Here is a 20,525-nt window from a genome sequence, read left to right on the forward strand (position 1 = left end):
TTATGGGTACGTTAAACATTCTTGGTTGTTTTGCTAGAGTCTTAATTGATTGTGGAGCTACACATTCCGTGATTTCTCATACATTTGCTCAAGTGACGCAACCTCGCCCCACACCTCTAGGGTATGATTTAGAGTTCGCCATGCCTAGAGGAGAGAGATGTATCGTAGATTGTGTGTACCTAGGCTGTCCAGTGATTGTAGAGGGTGTTGTTTTGTCAGCCGATCTTATCCCGTTAGATATTGTTGACTTTGATGTGATTCTGGGCACGGATTGGTTGCACTTTTATCGTGCCAATATTGACTGTTACGGGAAAGTAGTTACATTTCATCGTCCTGGACTACCTGTGGTTACTTTTGTGGGTGAGCAGAGTGGGGTGAGACACGGCGTTATTTCAGCGTTGCGAGCGAAAAAGTTGTTGTCTAAGGGTTGCCAGGGGTACCTAGCTCATGTGGTGCTAGATGAGGCTGTTCCTAACAGAGTTGAGGACGTGAGAGTGGTCAAACACTTTCCTGATGTATTCCCCGAAGATTTACCTGGTTTACCCCCAGATCGAGACGTGGAGTTCACTATTGAGTTGCTTCCAGGTACTAATCCTATTTCTTTAACTCCTTATCGTATGGCTCCCGCTGAGTTAAGGGAATTGAAAGTTCAGTTGTAGGAGTTAGTGGATAAGGGATTCATTTAGCCTAGTACTTCGCCTTGGGGCGCTCCAGTTTTGTTTGTGAGGAAGAATGATGGAACTTTGAGGCTGTGTATCGACTACAGGCAATTGAATCGGGTGACGATTAAAAACCGTTATCCATTGCCTCGTATTGATGATTTGTTTGATCAGCTTCGAGGTGCTTGTGTGTTCTCCAAGATTGACTTGAGGTCTGGTTACTATCAGCTGAAGATCAGTAGGGATGACGTCCCTAAGACGGCGTTCAGGACTCGTTATGGTCATTACGAGTTTCTGGTTATGCCATTTGGGTTGACGAATGCACCAGCTGCTTTTATGGATTTAATGAACCGGGTGTTCCACCCTTACTTGGATAGATTTGTTATTGTCTTCATTGACGATATACTGGTATATTCTAAGTCCAAAGCAGAGTATGTTCGACATCTTACTTTGGTGTTGAAGAGGTTGAGGGAACACCAATTGTATGCTAAGTTTAGCAAGTGCCAGTTCTGGTTAGATCAAGTTGCGTTCTTGGGGCACATCATTTCTGCTCAGGGTATTTTGGTGGACCCTCAAAAGGTTGCAGCTGTGGAGAGTTGGGAGCAACCGCGAACCGTCACCGAGGTGAGAAGTTTCCTTGGTTTGGCGGGGTATTATCGGAGATTCGTTAAGGATTTTTCGGTGATTGCTTTGCCATTGACGAGGTTAACGAGGAAGGATGTTAAATTTGAGTGGGATGATAAGTGTGAGCAGAGTTTCCAGCAGTTGAAGCATTGTCTCACTCATGCACCTGTTTTGGCACTCCCAGACGATAGTGGTGAGTTCGAGGTTTATAGCGATGCTTCCTTGAATGGTCTGGGATGTATATTGATGCAGCATGGTAGGGTGATTTCTTATGCTTCACGACAGTTGAAACCTCATGAGTTGAATTACCCTACACATGATTTGGAGTTGGTTTCTATCATCTTTGCGTTGAAGTTGTGGAGACATTATCTTTACGGAGAGAAGTGTAGGATCTTTACCGATCACAAGAGTCTTCAGTATCTCTTTACTCAGAAGGAACTTAATCTTCGTCAACGGAGGTGGATGGAGTTGCTCAGCGATTACGATTGCACAATTGATTATCATCCTGGTCGTGCAAACGTAGTGGCTGATACACTTAGCAGAAAGTCACAGGGCTGTATTAATGCTTTGTACGCTAGTCGTGTTCCTCTTTTGGCGGACTTGCGTGCTACGGGAGTGAGGTTAGAAGCAGAAGATTGAGAAGTGGCGTTACTTGCTAATTTCCAAGTTAGGCCAATTCTAGTTTATCGGGTGCTTGAAGCTCAGGTAGCTGACCGGGAGACTCAAGAACTGATTCAAGCTCGAGATCAAGGAAGGAGGAGAGACCTCAGAGTTCGTGATTCGGATGGCATGTTGATGCAAGAGGGTAGAATGTTCGTGCCTAATAATGTAGATTTGAAGAAAGAAATTCTCGATGAAGCACATATTTCGGCTTACGCCATGCATCCAGGAGCTACTAAGATGTATCATACCCTTCGACCATTTTATTATTGGCCAGGTATGAAGAGGGAGATAACCGAGTATGTAAGTAGGTGTGCTGTTTGTCAGCAGGTTAAAGCAGAGAGGAAGAAGCCGTTTGGGTTATTGCAGCCGCTTCCCGTTCCAGAGTGGAAATGGGAAAATATCACTATGGATTTTGTGTACAAGTTGCCGCATACACAAAATGGCTTTGACGGCATTTGGGTGATCGTTGATCGGCTCACTAAATCGGCACATTTTATTCCAGTGAGAGAGAAGTATTCTTTGAGCCGTTTAGCGGAGTTGTTTATCTCGAAGATTGTGAAGTATCATGGTGTTCCTATGAGTATTGTCTCGGATCGTGATCCGCGATTTACATCGAAGTTTTGGGTGGCTTTTCAGGAAGCTTTGGGCACGAGACTACTTTACAGTACGGCGTATCATCCACAGACAGACGGACAGTCAGAGAGAACTATTCAGACGTTGGAGGATATGTTGCGAGCTTCAGTGTTGCAGTTCGGTGATGCTTGGCACCAGCGGTTAGATTTGATGGAATTTGCCTACAACAACAGCTTTCATTCGAGTATCGGCATGGCACCATTTGAGGCATTGTATGGTAGGTCCTGTCGCACACCATTGTGTTGGTCAGAGGTTGGAGAACGAGTTTTAGTGGGTCCAGAGATTGTTGAGGAGACTACTCAGAGTGTTCAGGTGATTAAGTCTAACCTGAAAGCAGCCCAGGACAAGCAAAAGAGTTTAGCAGATCGGCATGCTACGGACAGAGTGTACGAGGTCGGAGATTGGGTATTTCTGAAGCTTTCACCATGGAGAGGTGTCGTGCGGTTTGGGAAGAAAGGCAAGTTGAGTCTCAGGTACATTGGACCATACATGGTCACAGAGCGAGTTGGTGAGGTAGCTTACAGGTTGGAGTTGCCTCCGGAGTTGGCTAGAGTGCATAACGTTTTTCACGTGTCTATGCTCCGACATTATGTTGCTGATCCGTCTCACGTGATACCTCCTCAACCGCTACAGATTAACCCAGATTTGACGTCTGACGAGGAACCGGTGACGATCATCGATTGGAAGGAGAAAGTTCTGAGGAACAAGACGGTGAACTTAGTGAAAGTTTTGTGGAGGAATCATTCAGTCGAGGAAGCTACATGGGAGACAAAAGATCGGATGAGGAATTTGTATCCGCGATTGTTCTTTGACCACTAGGGGTTGTTATTTGGTTGTTTTGAATTTCGGGACGAAATTCTATTAAGGTGGGTAGGTTGTGACATCCCATCCCGGAAATATCGAAAACGTACATGTGAAATGACCCTTTTACCCCTAGTTTGTTTCGTTTTGTTGTTTAGTCATTTTGTGTGGTGTTGGCATGTGCTGGGCCACACACACACACACACGCTGTCATCTCCCTCACCCTCTGTCTTTCCCTGTCTCTCTCTCTCCCGAGCTCCCTTCTTTCTTCTCCTTCCTTCTGTAAACGTACGGACACACACACAACTACACCAAACCATTACAGATCAAAGAAACTAAGGGCACAATCGAGATCGTGAAGCTCGTGGGAGCACGATCATACCATTTTCAGGTAAGAAATCCGTTGTTTTCATGTCGATTCGACAATGGCAAATTTGAGCACTATTCATGCAAACTTATTTCATTACGTTTTTGGGAATTTGAAGTTCATAGATAGCTTGGTGGTGTCCCAAGGAGCCTCGGAGTGCTTTGTTGGAAGAGTTTTGACGTCGGAATAGCTTGGTTCGAAGTTGGCCGGTTTTGGTTCGTGTGGACAGGTATGATCTGGTGATTTTTTAACCCTCGAAACTTGTATAACGTTGTTCTACTAGTCTAGGGCTTTATTTTGGTGTTAGAATCGTGAAAAATGGTTGAGGAACGAGAGAGAAAACGAAGTTTGAAGGTTTTTCCAGTTTCTGGCGCCGGCGACGTCGCCGGAGGCTCGCCGGAGAAGGTGACGGAATATTCCGTCAAATCTGACGGAATATTCCGTCAAATCTGACGGAATATTCCTGACGCCGTTGACGGAATCCGTTAGAACTAACGGAATATTCCTCACGGCGTCAGTTGACGCCGTCAGCGTGCCAGGCACGTGCCTGCGCGTGGCCGACGCGTGTGGCCGTGCCTTGGCCGGCGCGTGGGGCCGCGTGCGGCGGAGAAAAATTTTTCTAAAAATTCTGGTGTGATCCTGAGGTTGTGTAGAGCACGTTGGTATATTCATTTGTCCAATTTGAGCAATGTATGAGAAGTTATTACGAGAAGTTGGTTATGTGCTTTAAAATTAACGATTTTATAGTTATTTCGCATATAGGTGATACGTATCCCGAGGACAAGCGTGGTCACTCGAGGCAGGGGGGCTAGGACCCTTCCACATACCAGTGAGTGGGCTTTTGTTTTCCGTATATACCTATATACAATTATTTTCCCAGAAACTGAGTAAAAAGGGTTATTTTTCTTATGCCATGCATATTATTATTGTTGATTATGCACCCTTAGCTGCATTACTAGTTGCTTACACATACATATGCATATTGGGTGCTGTGGACGCACAGGTAAGTGCCAGGTAAGTGTTATTCATGTTTATATTTCAGTAGTGGGTTGAGATGCTTAGAGAGCTCATAACCTGCACCCCCGGTGTTAGTGCTCCCGCCCAGAGTAGGGCACAGTCCTTCACGTGATGTTCACCTCCCGCACCACACGCTCAGCTTGGATCCAAGTTAGGTGCACAGTCCTGTCGTACAGACCACTTTAGGTGGTTCCGACTTGTAGGTGACCCGCGATTACTCACACAGCCTTCACGTGATCGTAGCACTAGAGCGTATATATGTATTACACCCAGGCCTGTCGTACAGACCACTTTAGGTGGTTCCGACTCGTGGGCAGGTTCAGTTATTGAGTTTGAGATTTGAGCTCTATATGCAGCCGTACAGGTCACGTTAGGTGACTCCGGCTGCCAGATTATATGTTATCGTTATGAGATACACCTGAGCACTTGCATTCCATTATGAGGTTTTGACATGGCATATTTGTGAGCATGATTGGCATACCCTTGAGCATGTTTGGCATATCTATACATACGTATATATGTTATTTTCTGGGAAGTATACAGGTTTTACGGCGATGGGTTAGAATGTATTTTACTTAATGGTTTTCGAAAAGATTTGTTTTTGCCCACTCACGCTTTTGTTTTGCGCCCCTCCAGGTTCTAGTTGTTTAGCAGTTTCGATGGTTTCCCAGAGGGCTTTTCCGGCATTTCTGACAGATACTCACCAGCGTAGGGTCACCTTCGGGTGTACTATTGTCACTTCCTTTCTTTTGGACTGCTGTAGACTTGCTCTGAATTTGTGTTTCACTTATGCTAGCACTTATTTTAGTACTTTGTATGCTAGTTTTTAATTATTCGACACTAAAATATTTGGTATGGAGTGTTGCAAGGGCACCTAGTTGTGTTGAATTTGAAATTGAGATGGAGAAGTTGAAGAGTGTCAATGACAAAGCAAAGCATATAAGTGGTTGGCAACAAGAGATCCTAATACGTGGCCTAGGTCTAGGTTTAGCACTACAGTGAAGTGCGATATGCTTCTTAATTACCTATGTGAAACATTTAATAGCTAGATACTTACTGCTAGGAATAAACCAATTTTAACCATGATGAAGATGATAAAGTGCAATTTGATGAGAAGGTTGCAGGCTAAAAAAGACAAAAATGAGTAGATGGCCAAGAAGAATTTGTCCTAAAATTCAAACCAACCTTAACGAGGCAAGATTTTATGGTATGAATTATTTGGCTACACACACAGGGAATCTTGTATTCTAAGTTGGGACTTATTTGAATGATCAATATATTGTTAATGTTGATAATAGGACTTGTAGTTGTAGGAGTTTGGATCTGACTGGGATATCATGCATCCATGATTATGCAGCATTGTTTCACCATAGAGCTAACCCAGAAGAATATGTGGATGAGGTGTATTCTAAAGAAATTTACTTGAGATTGTAAACACGAAAATTCTGTATCGAATGAAACGAGAACACGTGTACCAAGTAGATTTGTATTGATTTGAATTTGTAGGTTACAATCTCTGTTTACAATTTTTCCTCTTATTCAGCCTTCAAATTTGATGTATATGCATGATTGTTGATCCAAGGGTCACAATGACTTGATCTCGAACAAACGGTTGAACGATTGCTCCAAGTTTTGAGCTTGAAAACAATGCGTAGATGATCTTCACCTCAAAGGGTGCGGCAAAGATAGTGTTTGATGCGGGATTTTATTGTTTCAAGGGTCTTGGCGACTTGATCTTGAAACGAATGTTGCTACAAGTTTATAAGCTTGCAACAAAGTCTTGAAAGAATCGGCATGAGCGCTTGTTGATTCTTCAAGAAAGTGCTTTAGCTTTGGTCGAGAGAAAGCTTCTACTTTGGTTGAATGTTCTTTGAAGAGAGCTTTGGCAGTGTATTAATCTTCAAAGATTTTGCAAAGGTTCTTCTGTGTAGAGATTTTTTCGACCTTTATGCTTATGGGAGGATCTTGTATTTATAGGCTTCTCAAGGCTTGCCTTTGGGATGATTTTAGGCATGTTTTGCGTCTTAATTTCAACCATTTAACTCCCTTGGCTGAATTTAAGGATCTTGTTGCCTATTTTGTGAGCAATCTTCAATTCTTACTTGTTTATGAAGATGTTTTAGCTTTCTTTCCAGTTTTAGGATCAATTTGGATTCTCTAGCCGAATTTAAGGGGGATTCTCCCTTATTGCCGAATTTTGGGGAAGTTTTATACTTCCTTTGCTTGACTTGTGCCACATGTCATTGATGACTTATCCATTTGTGATGAGTCATATGCCACGTGGAGCTTTGCGATCATCATTTGTATGCAATGAAATTTACATGTCTACAGAGATCCTATGATTACATGATTTGTCCAGATAAAGGAAATAACATGTGGCCTAAGTCTACCAACACACCATTACTACCGTCATTAGTGAAAAACTAACCAGGGAGGCCTAAAAGGGTTAGGAGAAAAGACCCAAAAATGAAGAAAAAAGGGGTTGTTGATCCGAACAACAAACGGTTAGCAAGTCGAAAAGGAAATACGACAAGGTGCAGCTAAGTGTTGGCAATAAGGCCATCATTGGAATTTCTGTAAGAATGAGTCTACTGATGTACCACCTGGTGTTTATGTGGACAAGAGGTATATGTATCCAAGACTTCATACTGAAGACAAAAGAAAAAGGTAAGAAAGCTAGTGCAAATCTCATTGAAGCTGTTGTTCATAGTGGTAATGCAATTGGCAATTATTATGCTTATGGACATGGAACTCCTATTGCAGCTCAAGCACCTAAAATGGCCAAACAACCGGTGAGCTTCTTAATTTTGCACTTCTATACAAATTTTGCAACTCCACTTGGATGACATTAATTGTAACTTTTCTTGTAAAAATATCTAGACTACAAGGCATACACATGGGGAAACTACAAGAGCAACAAGCCAATTCAGGATGACAATTGAAGCCACTGAAGGTCCAATAGGTAACCTGCCATATTAGTTAGCTGGAAATTTAGCTCAAGTGCATTTAAGGGCTAAAAAACTTGTGAGTCGTTTATTTTGTAATTCTGCATGTTATGTAGACACTTGGATGCTATTTTGTAAGGGGTGTGATATCCACACACCAGTTTTTACTTCCCACACACGATCTTAATTTTCGGCTGTTGGATCGAATGAATTGACGAAGATCAAAGAACATAAATTAACAAGGGGTGTGTGAGAAGTAAATAGGGATGTGTGAGAAGTAAATAGGGATGTGTGGGTAACACACCCCTTTTGTTATTCTAATAATTTATTGCACAATATAATAGTGTAAGAGGTAAACAACCGTGGAAACAGTATTCATCGATTGTATTGCCTTCAATGATTACACCCAATGCCAACTCTACCAATGCGCCTTGGAGAACTCTTGGAATGACCTTTGCAATATCATCCAATGCTAAACATCCTTCGAGACCTTCTACAATGGCCCTACTGCGTTACATGCAAAATCAATAGATGAAAAAGCACTGAACCTTGCAAAAGAAATGATGAACTGGAGGGAATTGATTTTATGTTGTGGGAAACTAGATTATTTTTGTATTTTGAAGAATATGTTTTCAATTACTGTTGTTATGATAAACCACAATATATTGTGGAAGACATACTTTTGTCTTCTTCCTTTTTTTTTTTTTTTTTTTTTTTTCTTCGGTTGGACATATATGCTTTTGTCATTAGTGTGAAAAATATATTATGGTATGAGAAATGATGAAGTTGTTTTTTTTTCTTTCTTGGATGGTTAATGTAAATTATCTCCCCTTTTCACTTGTTTCGATTTGCTTTGTACACTAGAATCAAATGCCAACTTTTTAACTCACAAGAAAAACAAGTGTATGTCATAACTCACCCAGAAAGAACAAGCGTATACCTATGTCATACTAGATGTCCATAGAACAGAAAGTAATTTGGATTGAAATGATGAATTTGACTCATCCACGTGATAGTGACATTAGTTTATTTAATAAAAGACTAACGGAAGTTCGGATTTGGACATCAATTGCTAATAAAGTTTACCACGGAGGTTTAATTAATATTTTTGTCACAACAAAGGTTACATTGAAATTGTAGTGTCACCATAGGGACCACGAAAAAAATTTGACCTAACCTTTATTTTATAGACACGAAAAGATTTATAATCAACAAATGTAGATTATACCAATTGATCAAAATAGTATGCTTTCCTTTTTTTCAAGCTCAATCATGTTTTCCGTGAATTATAGTATACTATCAAAAAGAAAAATCCATAATCAACAAAACTAAAATATTTTGACTTTCTCACGCCGAATTTAATTACTTTTAAAAGAAGCAAATTTTATTAAAGAAAATTTTATTAAACTCAAATGGAAATCATTGTTAGACCATCTCCAATGGTTGGGCTAAAAGCCAAATATTTTAGCCCGAAAAATTTAGCTTTTAGCCCAGAAACAACTTTTCTGCTTCAACCGTTTTAGCCTGGGATTATTAAAGAATGAACTTAGCTGGGCGAAGCGGTAGCGAAGCTCAGGTGGTGATGCAAGTGCGCGGTGAGCGTAGTAGCCCCCTCGGGCATGTTCCTTGTATAACCAAGCGAAGAGCTAGTGAGGGCCAGAATGGAATATCGTATGTAGTGTAGAATCGGATCCGTTAAATTAAATTTAAAAAAAAATAAATAAATATGTAGACTATCGTAAATTAATTTTATGAACATTTTAATCTAAAAAAAATTTAAATTCCGATAAATATTGGGTGAAGTCCACTCTGATTTTTGGCCTAAATTTTGGGCGGAATTTGGTCTTGGTTTATCATTTAGCATTTAGCCCAAATTTTCTCCTTGGGTTGGAGTGGGCTTGGGGGGAAATTTTGGACGGTAATTTGGCTTTTAGCCCACCATTGAAGTTGGTCTTAAAGGAACAAATTTTATTAAACACTGAATTTCAATTTTGAACTTTACATTTATTATGACAACTTTCTTCAATCGATCAAGAAAAAAAAAATCTCTTCAACAGACAAAAGATAGTGATGTTTGTTAATTGGAACATATATCATGTATACAATTTACTATTCATCGAATATACTACCAATTTATTTATTTTTTTTCTTTTTTTGAGAAGAATACCAAGCCAATATATGCTAGTGGCTTTCATATTATATCCAAGTCCATGGTTTAGTTGTTTGGATATATCAATATCATGATCGTTATTATACAGGTTGGTAGCCTGCATAAAGAGTAAAAGGTAGGCAGTATGAAGTGAAAAATTTATGGAAATTGGGTAGTTCACAGGATCGGAAATGGATATCGCTTAGACTATCGATCACAATATGGTGTGAAAGATATGAACAAAGAGTGAGAATGAAATTAAATGAAAATGACAAAAATGGATTTTACAAGTATATAAAAATGGAAATAATCTTTCTGGATGAGTTGTATTATTTTGGGGGAGCTATATGTTACATCCCGGCCCGGGCCCGACTCCACAACCGTAGCACGATATTGTCCGCTTTGGGCTTACCATTCCCTCACGGTTTTGTTTTTGGGAACTCACGAGCAACTTCCCAGTGGGTCACCCATCATGGGATTGCTCTAGCCCTCTTCTCGCTTAACTTCGGAGTTCCTACGGAACCCGAAGCCAGTGAGCTCCCAAAAGGCCTCGTGCTAGGTAGGGATGGGAATATACATTTAAGGATCACTCCCCTGGGTGATGTGGGATGTCACACGATATTGTCCGCTTTGGGCTTACCATTCCCTTACGGTTTTGTTTTTGGGAACTCACGAGCAACTTCCCAGTGGGTCACCCATCATGGGATTGCTCTAGCTCTCTTCTCGCTTAACTTCGGAGTTCCTACGGAACCCGAAGCCAGTGAGCTCCCAAAAAGCCTCGTGCTAGGTAGGGATGGGAATATACATTTAAGGATCACTCCCTTGGGTGATGTGGGATGTCACACGATATTGTCCGCTTTGGGCTTACCATTCCCTTACGGTTTTGTTTTTGGGAACTCACGAGCAACTTCACAGTGGGTCACCCATCATGGGATTGCTCTAGCCCTCTTCTCGCTTAACTTCGGAGTTCCTACGGAACCCGAAGCCAGTGAGCTCCCAAAAGGCCTCGTGCTAGGTAGAGATGAGAATATACATTTAAGGATCACTCCCCTAGGTGATGTGGGATGTCACAATCCACCCCCCTTAGGGGCCCGACGTCCTCATCGGCACACCACGGCCAAGGTTAGGCTCTGATACCAAATTGTCACATCCCAGCTCGGGCGGGACCACTTCCCAGGCCTGACTCCACCGTAGCACGATATTGTCCGCTTTGGGCCCCGACCACGCCCTCACGGTTTTGTTTTTTGGGAACTCACGAGCAACTTCCCAGTGGGTCACCCATCATGGGAGTGCTCTAGCCCCCTTCTCGCTTAACTTCGGAGTTCCTATGGAACCCGAAGCCAGTGAGCTCCCAAAAGGTCTCGTGCTAGGTAGGGATGGAAATATACATTTAAGGATCGCTCCCCTGGGTGATGTGGGATGTCACATATAACTTTCTACATTAAAATACAATTATTCATATCCTTTCAGAATTAATTAATTAAACAAATACATAATTATATTATTTTTTTATTGTTAATTAACTTATTTAACTCCAATCATATGTATATTATTACACATATTGTGAAAATCATGTTATTATAATCATATTCCTACAAAAATAAAATGTCTGGCAAAGTTGTAAAGTATTGTTCTCACTTGTCCTACTGTATAGTATTATTAGATTTAGTATTATGCCAAATGTCAAAAACTGGATACAAATTAAAGATACGCAAATAGTGGGAAACCAAAACAAATTGCATGGTATATAGTGGGTTGCATAGTATCAAGACGTACGGAAGTTGCAAACCAAAAAAAGGAAGAAGGTGAAAGAAAATGAAGATGGAGATGGAGATCATTTCAAGAAAAGCTATCAAGCCATCATCCCCAACTCCTCATCACCGCATGACTTCAAACTCTCACTTTTGGACCGAACATTTCCATCTGATTTCTATGAAATATCATTTACTTCCTACTCCTCCATACCAACCAAATTAATCATAAATATTATATATACTGGAACATATTTACGTACTATTCACGGAATATACTAAGTAACTGTACATATTCTTTTGGACAAGAATATTTATTTGACCCGCATAAAGCATGTTCTCAACTGGGTCACGTCTTCACCGTTGCACCGCAATTTCTTGGAGGTGTAACAATCAATCATTAGTTGCGACTTCTTCATACCATGCTAAGATTCTCTCCCTACATGAAGCTACATGTGAATGCTTTTGGCTAAGATCCGTTATGGAATATATTCGAAGTGCTAGCGGTTTTTCTTCCGTCATTGACGTCCTTATAACAACCTCTGAAAACAAACGCTGCACGAATCAACCCGCTTAATAGAAGGGATACATCAAGGGAGACAACACCAAACACATTGCGCCGAAGTTTTTCTTTTCACATCAACAACAGCAGCATTAGAACATTGAAGTCAAGTAAATATGTTCCCAAGACAACCTGGGCGATCTCTCACAAAGCCATTTTCCAAAGTCTACTTTGTAGAAGCTCGTCCAAGGAATCAGCATGCGTAAACTTTTTCACCTGAATAGCTTATAGTTCTCTTATTTGTAAGTTTTGTCAAGCTTAAGGAAAGTATCCAAGGTATACTCACTTGATCTTAATGTACTATTTTTCCTACATTTAGGAGCATTTTTCCCACTGGGCTTTTTGCTACCCAAGGAGGTTTTAACAAGGCACGCATCCTGAGCTGGTAATACCCTTGTGAGGTTTCCTACTTTCGTCCCGTGTGTGTGATGTTTAGTTTGGACATTATGCATACTTATCATGTTTTGTCCTTAGTCTATCGGCTTTTCTTCCATATTGGGTTTTGCTTTTCTTCCATATTGGGTTTTACCGTGACGACGTTTTGTGAGTTTTACAAATGTATGCTTTCATTAATTTGAGACTCACATGCTCCCGTTGTGTCAATGACTTCATCAACTGATCTATTTCACTGTTGAAGACATGATGCGACGTTTTGCTTGAGTATTTACACACTCAAGAAGGAGTGTTGCGGTCCTAATGACAGTGGCGGAGCTACACCCATGACTAAGGTGGGTTGTAGCTTAGGGGGCTTTAGTTTGAACTCTTGCTAATAGTCTATGTATTAACCTACTACAAACCAATTATACTCATATATAGCCCACCCAATTCTAATAAAAACTATAGTTTAATATGTAATTAATGAAGATTTTTAAAGTAAAAAAATGAAATTGTATTACCTGTTATGTCAGTTTGGATTATTATTTTAGATTTTAAAGTTTCATATTCATGTATCATTATATTATTTTATGTAGGTACAAAAAGTTATGTTACTTTATAGTAATTATTTTACCTAGCCGCATGAAATCAAATCTTGGCTTCGCCCTTGCCTAAGGGTTTAGAAGTATGATTAAATCCTATTAAATATTGAGATATTCTTGTGGGATTCTAGCATATCATATTTTTGAGATATTAACTTATTAGAGTTGTAATGTTATTGGGGTAAGGAATTTACATTTTCTACTACTATTAATATAGTCACAATGAGATGAGAAAAAACACATCTCAGAATTACATTAACTCTCTCTTCTCTCTTTGCTCTTTAATTATTCAGTTAAATAGACCTACAACACTGTCCACTCCAAATAATACAAATTGTATGAGAACAGATGTTCCGTGGTCGTTTAAAAGTTCCCGCATATTTTAGCCAACGGAACCCCCTCCAGCACATTCCACTGCACCCATGTGTACCTAATCCCCCATCTCTCTCTCTTCCACCCTCAGCTCATCACCGATAGCCGCCATTGATTTCGATCATACTCTTCCGAGCACAGCCGGCACCGCACCACCCAATGCTGCCCTACCAGACCATCGAAGAGGCCTCGGCCTTGAGCCGAAACCTCACCTTCGCCGAGACACTGTGGTTCAACTACTCTGCTTCCAAGTCCGATTACGTCCTCTACTGCCACAACATTCTCTTCCTCTTCGTCGTCTTCTCCGTCGTCCCTCTCCCTCTGGTTTTCATGGAGGTTCTCAGGTGGGCCGGCCTCGATCGCTACAAGATCCAGCCCAAAGTCCGATTGCCCTTCTCTGACATGTTAAAGTGCTACAAGGACGTCATGTGGATGTTCTTTTTCATCGTCGGCCCCCTGCAGCTCGTCTCTTACCCTTCAATCCAGGTTCGAATTTTATCAATCAATTTCAATCTGCGATTTTGTCGATTTGGGTTCGCGGGGTTTTGGAAAAATGTTGAATTTGCGGAGTTGGGTTTGCTGGATTTTGAGACTTATTGACAATTTTTGGAATCGGGTTTGCTGGGTTTTATGAAGAATTCGGATTTGGGTTTCGCTGGGTTCTGTAAAATATTGGATTTATGGAATTGGGGTTTGCGTGGTTGTGAAGAATGTTGAATTGGGTTTTAAAATATTGGGTTTGTTCCTTTTATTTTATTATTTCTTATAAATTTTTGTGTTAGGGAATTTGTGGGGTTTTGCATTCTGTGTAAAACGCAAGGAATGTGAATTTTTTTGAAAATCTGATGAGATCATTGTACCTCTGAATAATTATTTCTCTCGTAGGGATTAATTTATATGTTTTATTGTTAGAATACCTGCTGCAATATACTGGGTCATTAAAGTTCTCCTCAATTTCCTGTTATAGTTTCTGTTTTTGCATCTTATGAATATGATTAGATTCTGTTTACAAGCAGTTAATCGGAATTCGAACGGGATTGCCATTGCCTTCTGGATGGGAGATGCTTTGCCAATTGTTAGTTTATTTCTTGGTAGAAGATTATACCAACTACTGGATCCACAGATTTTTACATAATAAATGGGGGTATGAGAAAATCCATCGAGTTCACCACGAGTACACTGCTCCGATTGGATTTGCAGCGCCATATGCTCATTGGGCTGAGATTTTGATCCTTGGTATCCCATCTTTTCTCGGTCCGGCCTTGGTTCCTGGCCACATGGTCACATTCTGGTCGTGGATAGCATTGCGGCAGATTGAGGCCATAGAAACGCACAGCGGGTACGCACGCTGCATTTTTCTTTTTTCGTGGTTCCTTTTCTTCTTTTGCTGATTGTGACTTAAAGATGATAGCTTTTGAATTCCTTTCATATCTCTCTCTCTTTTTCTAATATAATCCTATGCCAGGTACTTTAGATTTAAAGGTCTTAAACAGTGCCTTAACTTTTTAATGATGGGGTCCAGGATCAGTACGATAATGCCTTTTTTGCCTAAACTTTTATTATGTAAATTAGTACTTTTTTGTGTTCCCATTGGGTTGATACCTTCTATATGGATTGGCCAAACTAATCACTTAGTTTACAAATAAAAATTTTGGAGGAGAAAAGCAAAAACTTTGAATAGTGGTCAATAATTTCGTGTTCAGCACCATGACGGTTGTTAGACATCCTTCTTGTGATGAATTCTCGCTGAAAAGTTTTGATATCTACAAATGGAGATTGTATGGGTTAACCACATGAACTTTTTAGATATTCTGGTTCGATTGTCATGTCTAAATGCATTGCCAAGCTTTTGTACGAAGTACAAACGCTGCAGTATTTAGTTATTTTTTAGAGGAAGTATATGTGTACTTTGAACTTCCTTCGTACCACTTTAGGGAGACATAGGACTTTTACGGACTGCCTTAATTGTTTCTGATCACAGCTGCATGTTGTGGGTTCCTGTAATGTTGAAATTATTCCGGTATTAGGAGGTGATTACATATCTAAAACAAAAAATGAAAAGTGATATTTTGAAGGACTAACCTTAATGACAAAGGACCCATGAAAATTCACCTGGGTAATGTGGGTTGAGGCTAGAGAATTGCATTGGTGAGGTTTATGCCACTTTATAGGTGGGATGTTTGTGGATAAGGAGCTAGTCCAGTCACATAGGTACCACACCGTTGCTTTTGTGGATCGGCTGAGAAGGAAGCCTCAGTTTATGTGCCAGTTAGACTGCTACAATATATGAATCCAGGTAGCCTCTTGGATGGCATGTCTATCCTAAATTAAATGCGATGACTTCTTCCAAACTGTTCGTTTTTATGTTATTTTAGGAAGCACAAGAATCATATGGTTTTTCCGAACATGTGCTCTTTGTATCCTTGCTATGTGTATCTTCTGAACTGAAATCTTGACTACCATATGCAGAGCAAGTTTTAATCTATGATTTGTCATACAGTTATGACTTCCCCTGGACTCCCACAAAGTATATCCCATTTTATGGCGGTGCTGAGTATCATGATTACCATCATTACGTTGGAGGACAAAGCCAGAGTAATTTTGCTTCAGTGTTCACCTACTGTGATTACATTTATGGAACAGAAAAGGTAAAATACTATCTTGACACGGTGTACCCTTGTCTATTGATCTTAACTGATAAATGATTTGGCAATCATTAACACTTGACCAATTTCAACAGGGATATCGTTTCCAGAAGAAGATCCTTAAGAAGGTAAGCCTACAGAATGTTATCTCCTTAGATTGTTCATCACTGTGGAATCGTGGCGATTGCAGTCATAGTTGTTGAACATATGGATTAGTGTGCCACGTCTTGTATTTCGTGTCTGCATTTGTTTTTGCCTTCCTTCCTTCTAGTTACTCTTGGTGATCTTTTGCAGTTGAACGAGGAAACTGCCGGTGTCCAAAATGGAGGCTCTGTAGATCTTAAATCTGATTAGCTTCGAGACTGTGTAACCCTGTCCGCAGAAATTCCCTTTTGGTACCGTTCTCACTGGTGACAATCTCCGAAACCTCTGATTTCAGGTTTGCATCACAATGCTGGGGGTGCTAAAATAGAAGCTGTATCACAATGCTGGGGGTGCTAAAATAGAAGCTGTAGTGAGTCAGGTGCAGTTCACTTTGGGTTTCACTGAGTTGTGATTTCCGGTAGCTTGACGGGCGGAATAGAAAATCACTAGATTGTAAGGTGGAAAGTTTCAGACTAGTGTTTTTTTACATTATGTTCAAGGTATAATAGTTTTATGAACTCGTACGTTGTTTGTGATTTTGAAATTAATTATCAGTGTTTCTAGCTAGATCTTGATATCGTATACTTAGGGCAATTGTGCCGAAAAACTGAATAGTTACCGAAGTAACGGTCCAATCACTTGTCCTTTACCACAGTAGTGGAAAAGTGTTGAGCCCTTACATGACGGCGTGGGTTTAAATCCCGTTGATGGCTAATCTAACATCTAATCTAACAAAATATGTCGTTTGATAAGAAAAATAAAAAAAAATGGTCTAATTTCGTTGGGTAATTATTTATGTATTTTTTTGTATTTTAAGCTAACCCAAATCAAACCAAACCATGTGAAAGCTTGGTTAACCGTTAATGATGCCAGATCTAACTTGGAATTTAAGTAGCTCCTATGTGATCCAAGTTTCCTGCAACTATTTATGGACTCCTTCCAAATCCTCCTCAAATTATTGTTCTAATAGACCATGTATTTAGGATCTAATAACATTCTCATTTGCAAATTTAAGCGTAGATAAGTTAAGTAAAGCATGAACTACCACTCTACACCTAAGTTTAGAGCTCTCTTCCTATGGCTTAGATTATATAAAATACGCTCGAATAAAAAAAAAATCTAATATTAATAAAAATGATCCTATTTTGTTTGGTGAAAAGGAAAATAGTAAATGTAGTTGGAAAAACAAAAAGTAAATGTGTAATGTAAATATGTAATGGTCCGAATTAAAATATAGGAATGTCGTGGACGCACGTTAACAATAGCCCGTCTAGCTCAGTTGGTAGAGCGTAAGGCTCTTAACCTTGTGGTCGTGGGTTCGAGCCCCACGGTGGGCGTGTGTTGTTTTTTCATTATTTGTGATAGTTTGTACTGGCCATGCAAACTATGCGCCCATGCCTTACCTTTTGGAAGTCCAAAATAATAATTTGTGTTTTGTTGTAGGTCCATTTGACAAACAAATTGTACACAGATTGAGAGAGCGGGTATGATGATAAGCATAAAGAGAATTGGGTGAATTCTTACTTTTTGGAAGTCCAAAATAATTTGTGTTTTGTTGTAGGCTTATTTGACAGAAAAATTGTAGACAGATTGAGAGAAAGGGTGTGGGAAGCATAAAGAGAATTGGGCGAATTTTGAGGTGTGTTTTTTCACCCCTACCTTTATTGATAGTACTAGGGTAAGGAAGATTAATTTCTTACTCCAATTAAGATTAGGATAATCTTTAAAGATAAGATCTGATAGAATCCCGTAAAATTTTTCAGGATTTACACAATCACATTTCTAAACTATTAGAACTGCAATACTCCTTTTTAAGTGTGTAAATACTCAATTAAATGGCATATCAGGTCTTCATCGATGAAGTAAGTTTAGTTGATGAAGTTGTCGGCACAATAAGCGATTGGGAGTCTCAAATCAATGGAAATAATGCATAAAAGGTAAAACTCACAAAACTTCACTATGGTAAAACCTAAGGTGGGATAAAACCCCAAAGACTAAGGAGAAACGTGAGAAGTTACATTAGGTTAAAACTATACGTCATCTGAATGCAAATAGCAAGCTTACAAGGGTATAACCATCCCAGGATGGGTGCCTGATTAAAACCTAGTTAGGTAACAACAACCCAGTGGGAAAAATGCTCATAATCATAATAAAAAAGATAACATTAAGATCAAGTAAGTATACTTCTGGATACTCTGCCCGAGTTTGACAAAACTTCTATATGAGAACTACAAGCATAGCATATGAATAGTTAGGCATACCAATTCCTCGGACAAACTTTTGGAGGTAAACTTCAGCAGTGATGTTGTGAAGAGGTCAACAAAGCTGTCTGGGATCGGCTTGTTTGACTCCAGTCTCCTGGTGCTTTTCTGATGTGATTTAGACGCATTATGTCAACATTGACTTCATTGATGTATCATGTCTTGGTCTAGTGATACATGCAGCATAGTCTTCACAAATTGTCATCGGGACTCAACAACGGATGAAAACAGTAGGTATTTCGAATAAGCTCAATAAAAGCTCTCAACCATGTCTCACGTGTGGTGTAGTGAAGGTGAGTCTTAGGTAGATTCAAAGATTTCGCAATGACCTCCAAGATATTACGATATTTATGACGGTAAAACCATTCCGGGACGTGCCTTGGGCAAGTTTGATAAGTAACCTGCTTTAGCATAACTAATAAGGCAAGCATCATTCTAAGGATAGGAGGGGTTGGATCCACTTAGGATACGATGGGATAAGCCCAAATCCGTAGTACCTTCAGGGTAGTGGCAATATGTTTTTAATACCAATTTAGTGGTTGTGTGTAGGTGCAGTGCTACTTCTTTACTAATAGATCAATATCAAAAGAAATGTCTTGTCTAATGCAATGAGCTAAGTATAAAAAAAAAGTACAAAGTTGAACTTAGTACCACTTTAAGGGTTGCATTTGCATATAGAGTATGGAAAATCATAGGTATACTCAAAGGTAACACCTTCTGGATGTAGTTCGACTGATGGGTCAAAATACCATCAAAACAACGCTTGAACTTTAGGTCAAGGCATAAACAAGTTCTCCTATGATCTTTCATCTCAAATTCTGTCTTTAGGTGTGAGGCAGTTTTCTCAAGCTCTTCTAGAGTCTTAGTGAGATTCATGTCATGGGCACAAAATTGTAATTTTAGCAATTCGGAATTTGACTTCATAGTTTAAAACACAAGGGCATAATTCATATCCCTGACTGATCAAATAATCACTTAGACGGGCATGCCACATCCGTTGGGTTACTTCAATCCGTAAAGTAAACGCCTCAAACGAGTTGAGAAAGTATTTCGTTGTTTGGAACTATATAAACCAGTCCATGTAATTATTCGAGAACTTTCATGTAATTCTCTATATCAATATCCCCATGAAGATACACTAACCACATTCATAATTTTGTAGTAAATCACAAGGCATATGACCGAAACCTAGCATCGTAAGGCGTGCATTTCATTCATCTCATTACTCTTCCTTTCTCACTAGTAACAAACATGGTTACCTTAGGTAGTGGAGGAATGATAGGACCAAATACACTTTGGTAAGGAATTAAACCTGAATTGTGATTTTAGTTGTCCAAATAGTTCTACGTTGTCACTAATCAATGGAACACGGTTCAATATCATCGCTTTTCATTTATGTTGGTAGCTACCATATAAGTGAAAACATAGTGACGCAACCACTGGCCACGAGACACTATCATTCATGGATGGTTCTTCTGGATATAATCAACTCCACATGGCTCCTGAAGACGAGGAATTAACAGCCTTTCGCACTCCAAAAGGTATCTACTGCTACAAGGTAATGCCCTTTGGCTTGAATAACATGCCTACACAAAAATGTGGAATGCTATGTAGATGATGTAGTTGTCGAGACCAAGAAGAGATCTGACCACTTGAAGGATTTACAAATGGTGTTCAATAAACTATGACACTATAACCTCAAGATGAACCCGTTGAAGTGTGCATTTGGCGTTACCTCTAGGAAGTTCCTCGGCTTTATTGTCAAGCACTATGGCATTGAAGTAGACCAATCAAATATCAAGGCCATTCAAAGCATGCCCGAACCAAGGAACTTACACGAGCTGAAATGTCTACAAGGGCGGCTAGCCATTATCAAACGCTTCATCTCGAACCTCGTTGGATGTTGTCAACCCTTCAGTTGACTCATGAAGAAAGACACTTCATTCATATAAGAT

At 39.9% G+C, this 20,525-nt stretch overlaps 1 protein-coding gene and 1 non-coding gene across 2 annotated transcripts; both read left to right on the forward strand.

Moving 5' to 3' along the window:
- The first annotated feature begins 13,470 nt into the window (after positions 1-13,470).
- LOC137711376 (methylsterol monooxygenase 1-1) lies at positions 13,471-16,876 on the forward strand. The gene is made up of 5 exons (XM_068450609.2): positions 13,471-14,006; positions 14,537-14,859; positions 16,021-16,168; positions 16,261-16,293; positions 16,460-16,876. Exons 1-5 carry the CDS (start codon positions 13,680-13,682, stop codon positions 16,517-16,519), a joined length of 891 nt encoding a protein of 296 aa, XP_068306710.2. The 5' UTR covers positions 13,471-13,679; the 3' UTR covers positions 16,520-16,876.
- A 697-nt stretch (positions 16,877-17,573) lies between these two features.
- TRNAK-CUU (transfer RNA lysine (anticodon CUU)) lies at positions 17,574-17,646 on the forward strand. Its single transcript has one exon. It is a non-coding gene; the product is annotated as a tRNA-Lys (tRNA).
- The last annotated feature ends 2,879 nt before the right edge of the window (positions 17,647-20,525 follow it).

This window comes from Pyrus communis, chromosome 6 (assembly GCF_041283825.1).
Source record: "Pyrus communis isolate YQ-2024b chromosome 6, ASM4128382v1, whole genome shotgun sequence".
NCBI classification, from domain to species: Eukaryota; Viridiplantae; Streptophyta; class Magnoliopsida; order Rosales; family Rosaceae; genus Pyrus; species Pyrus communis.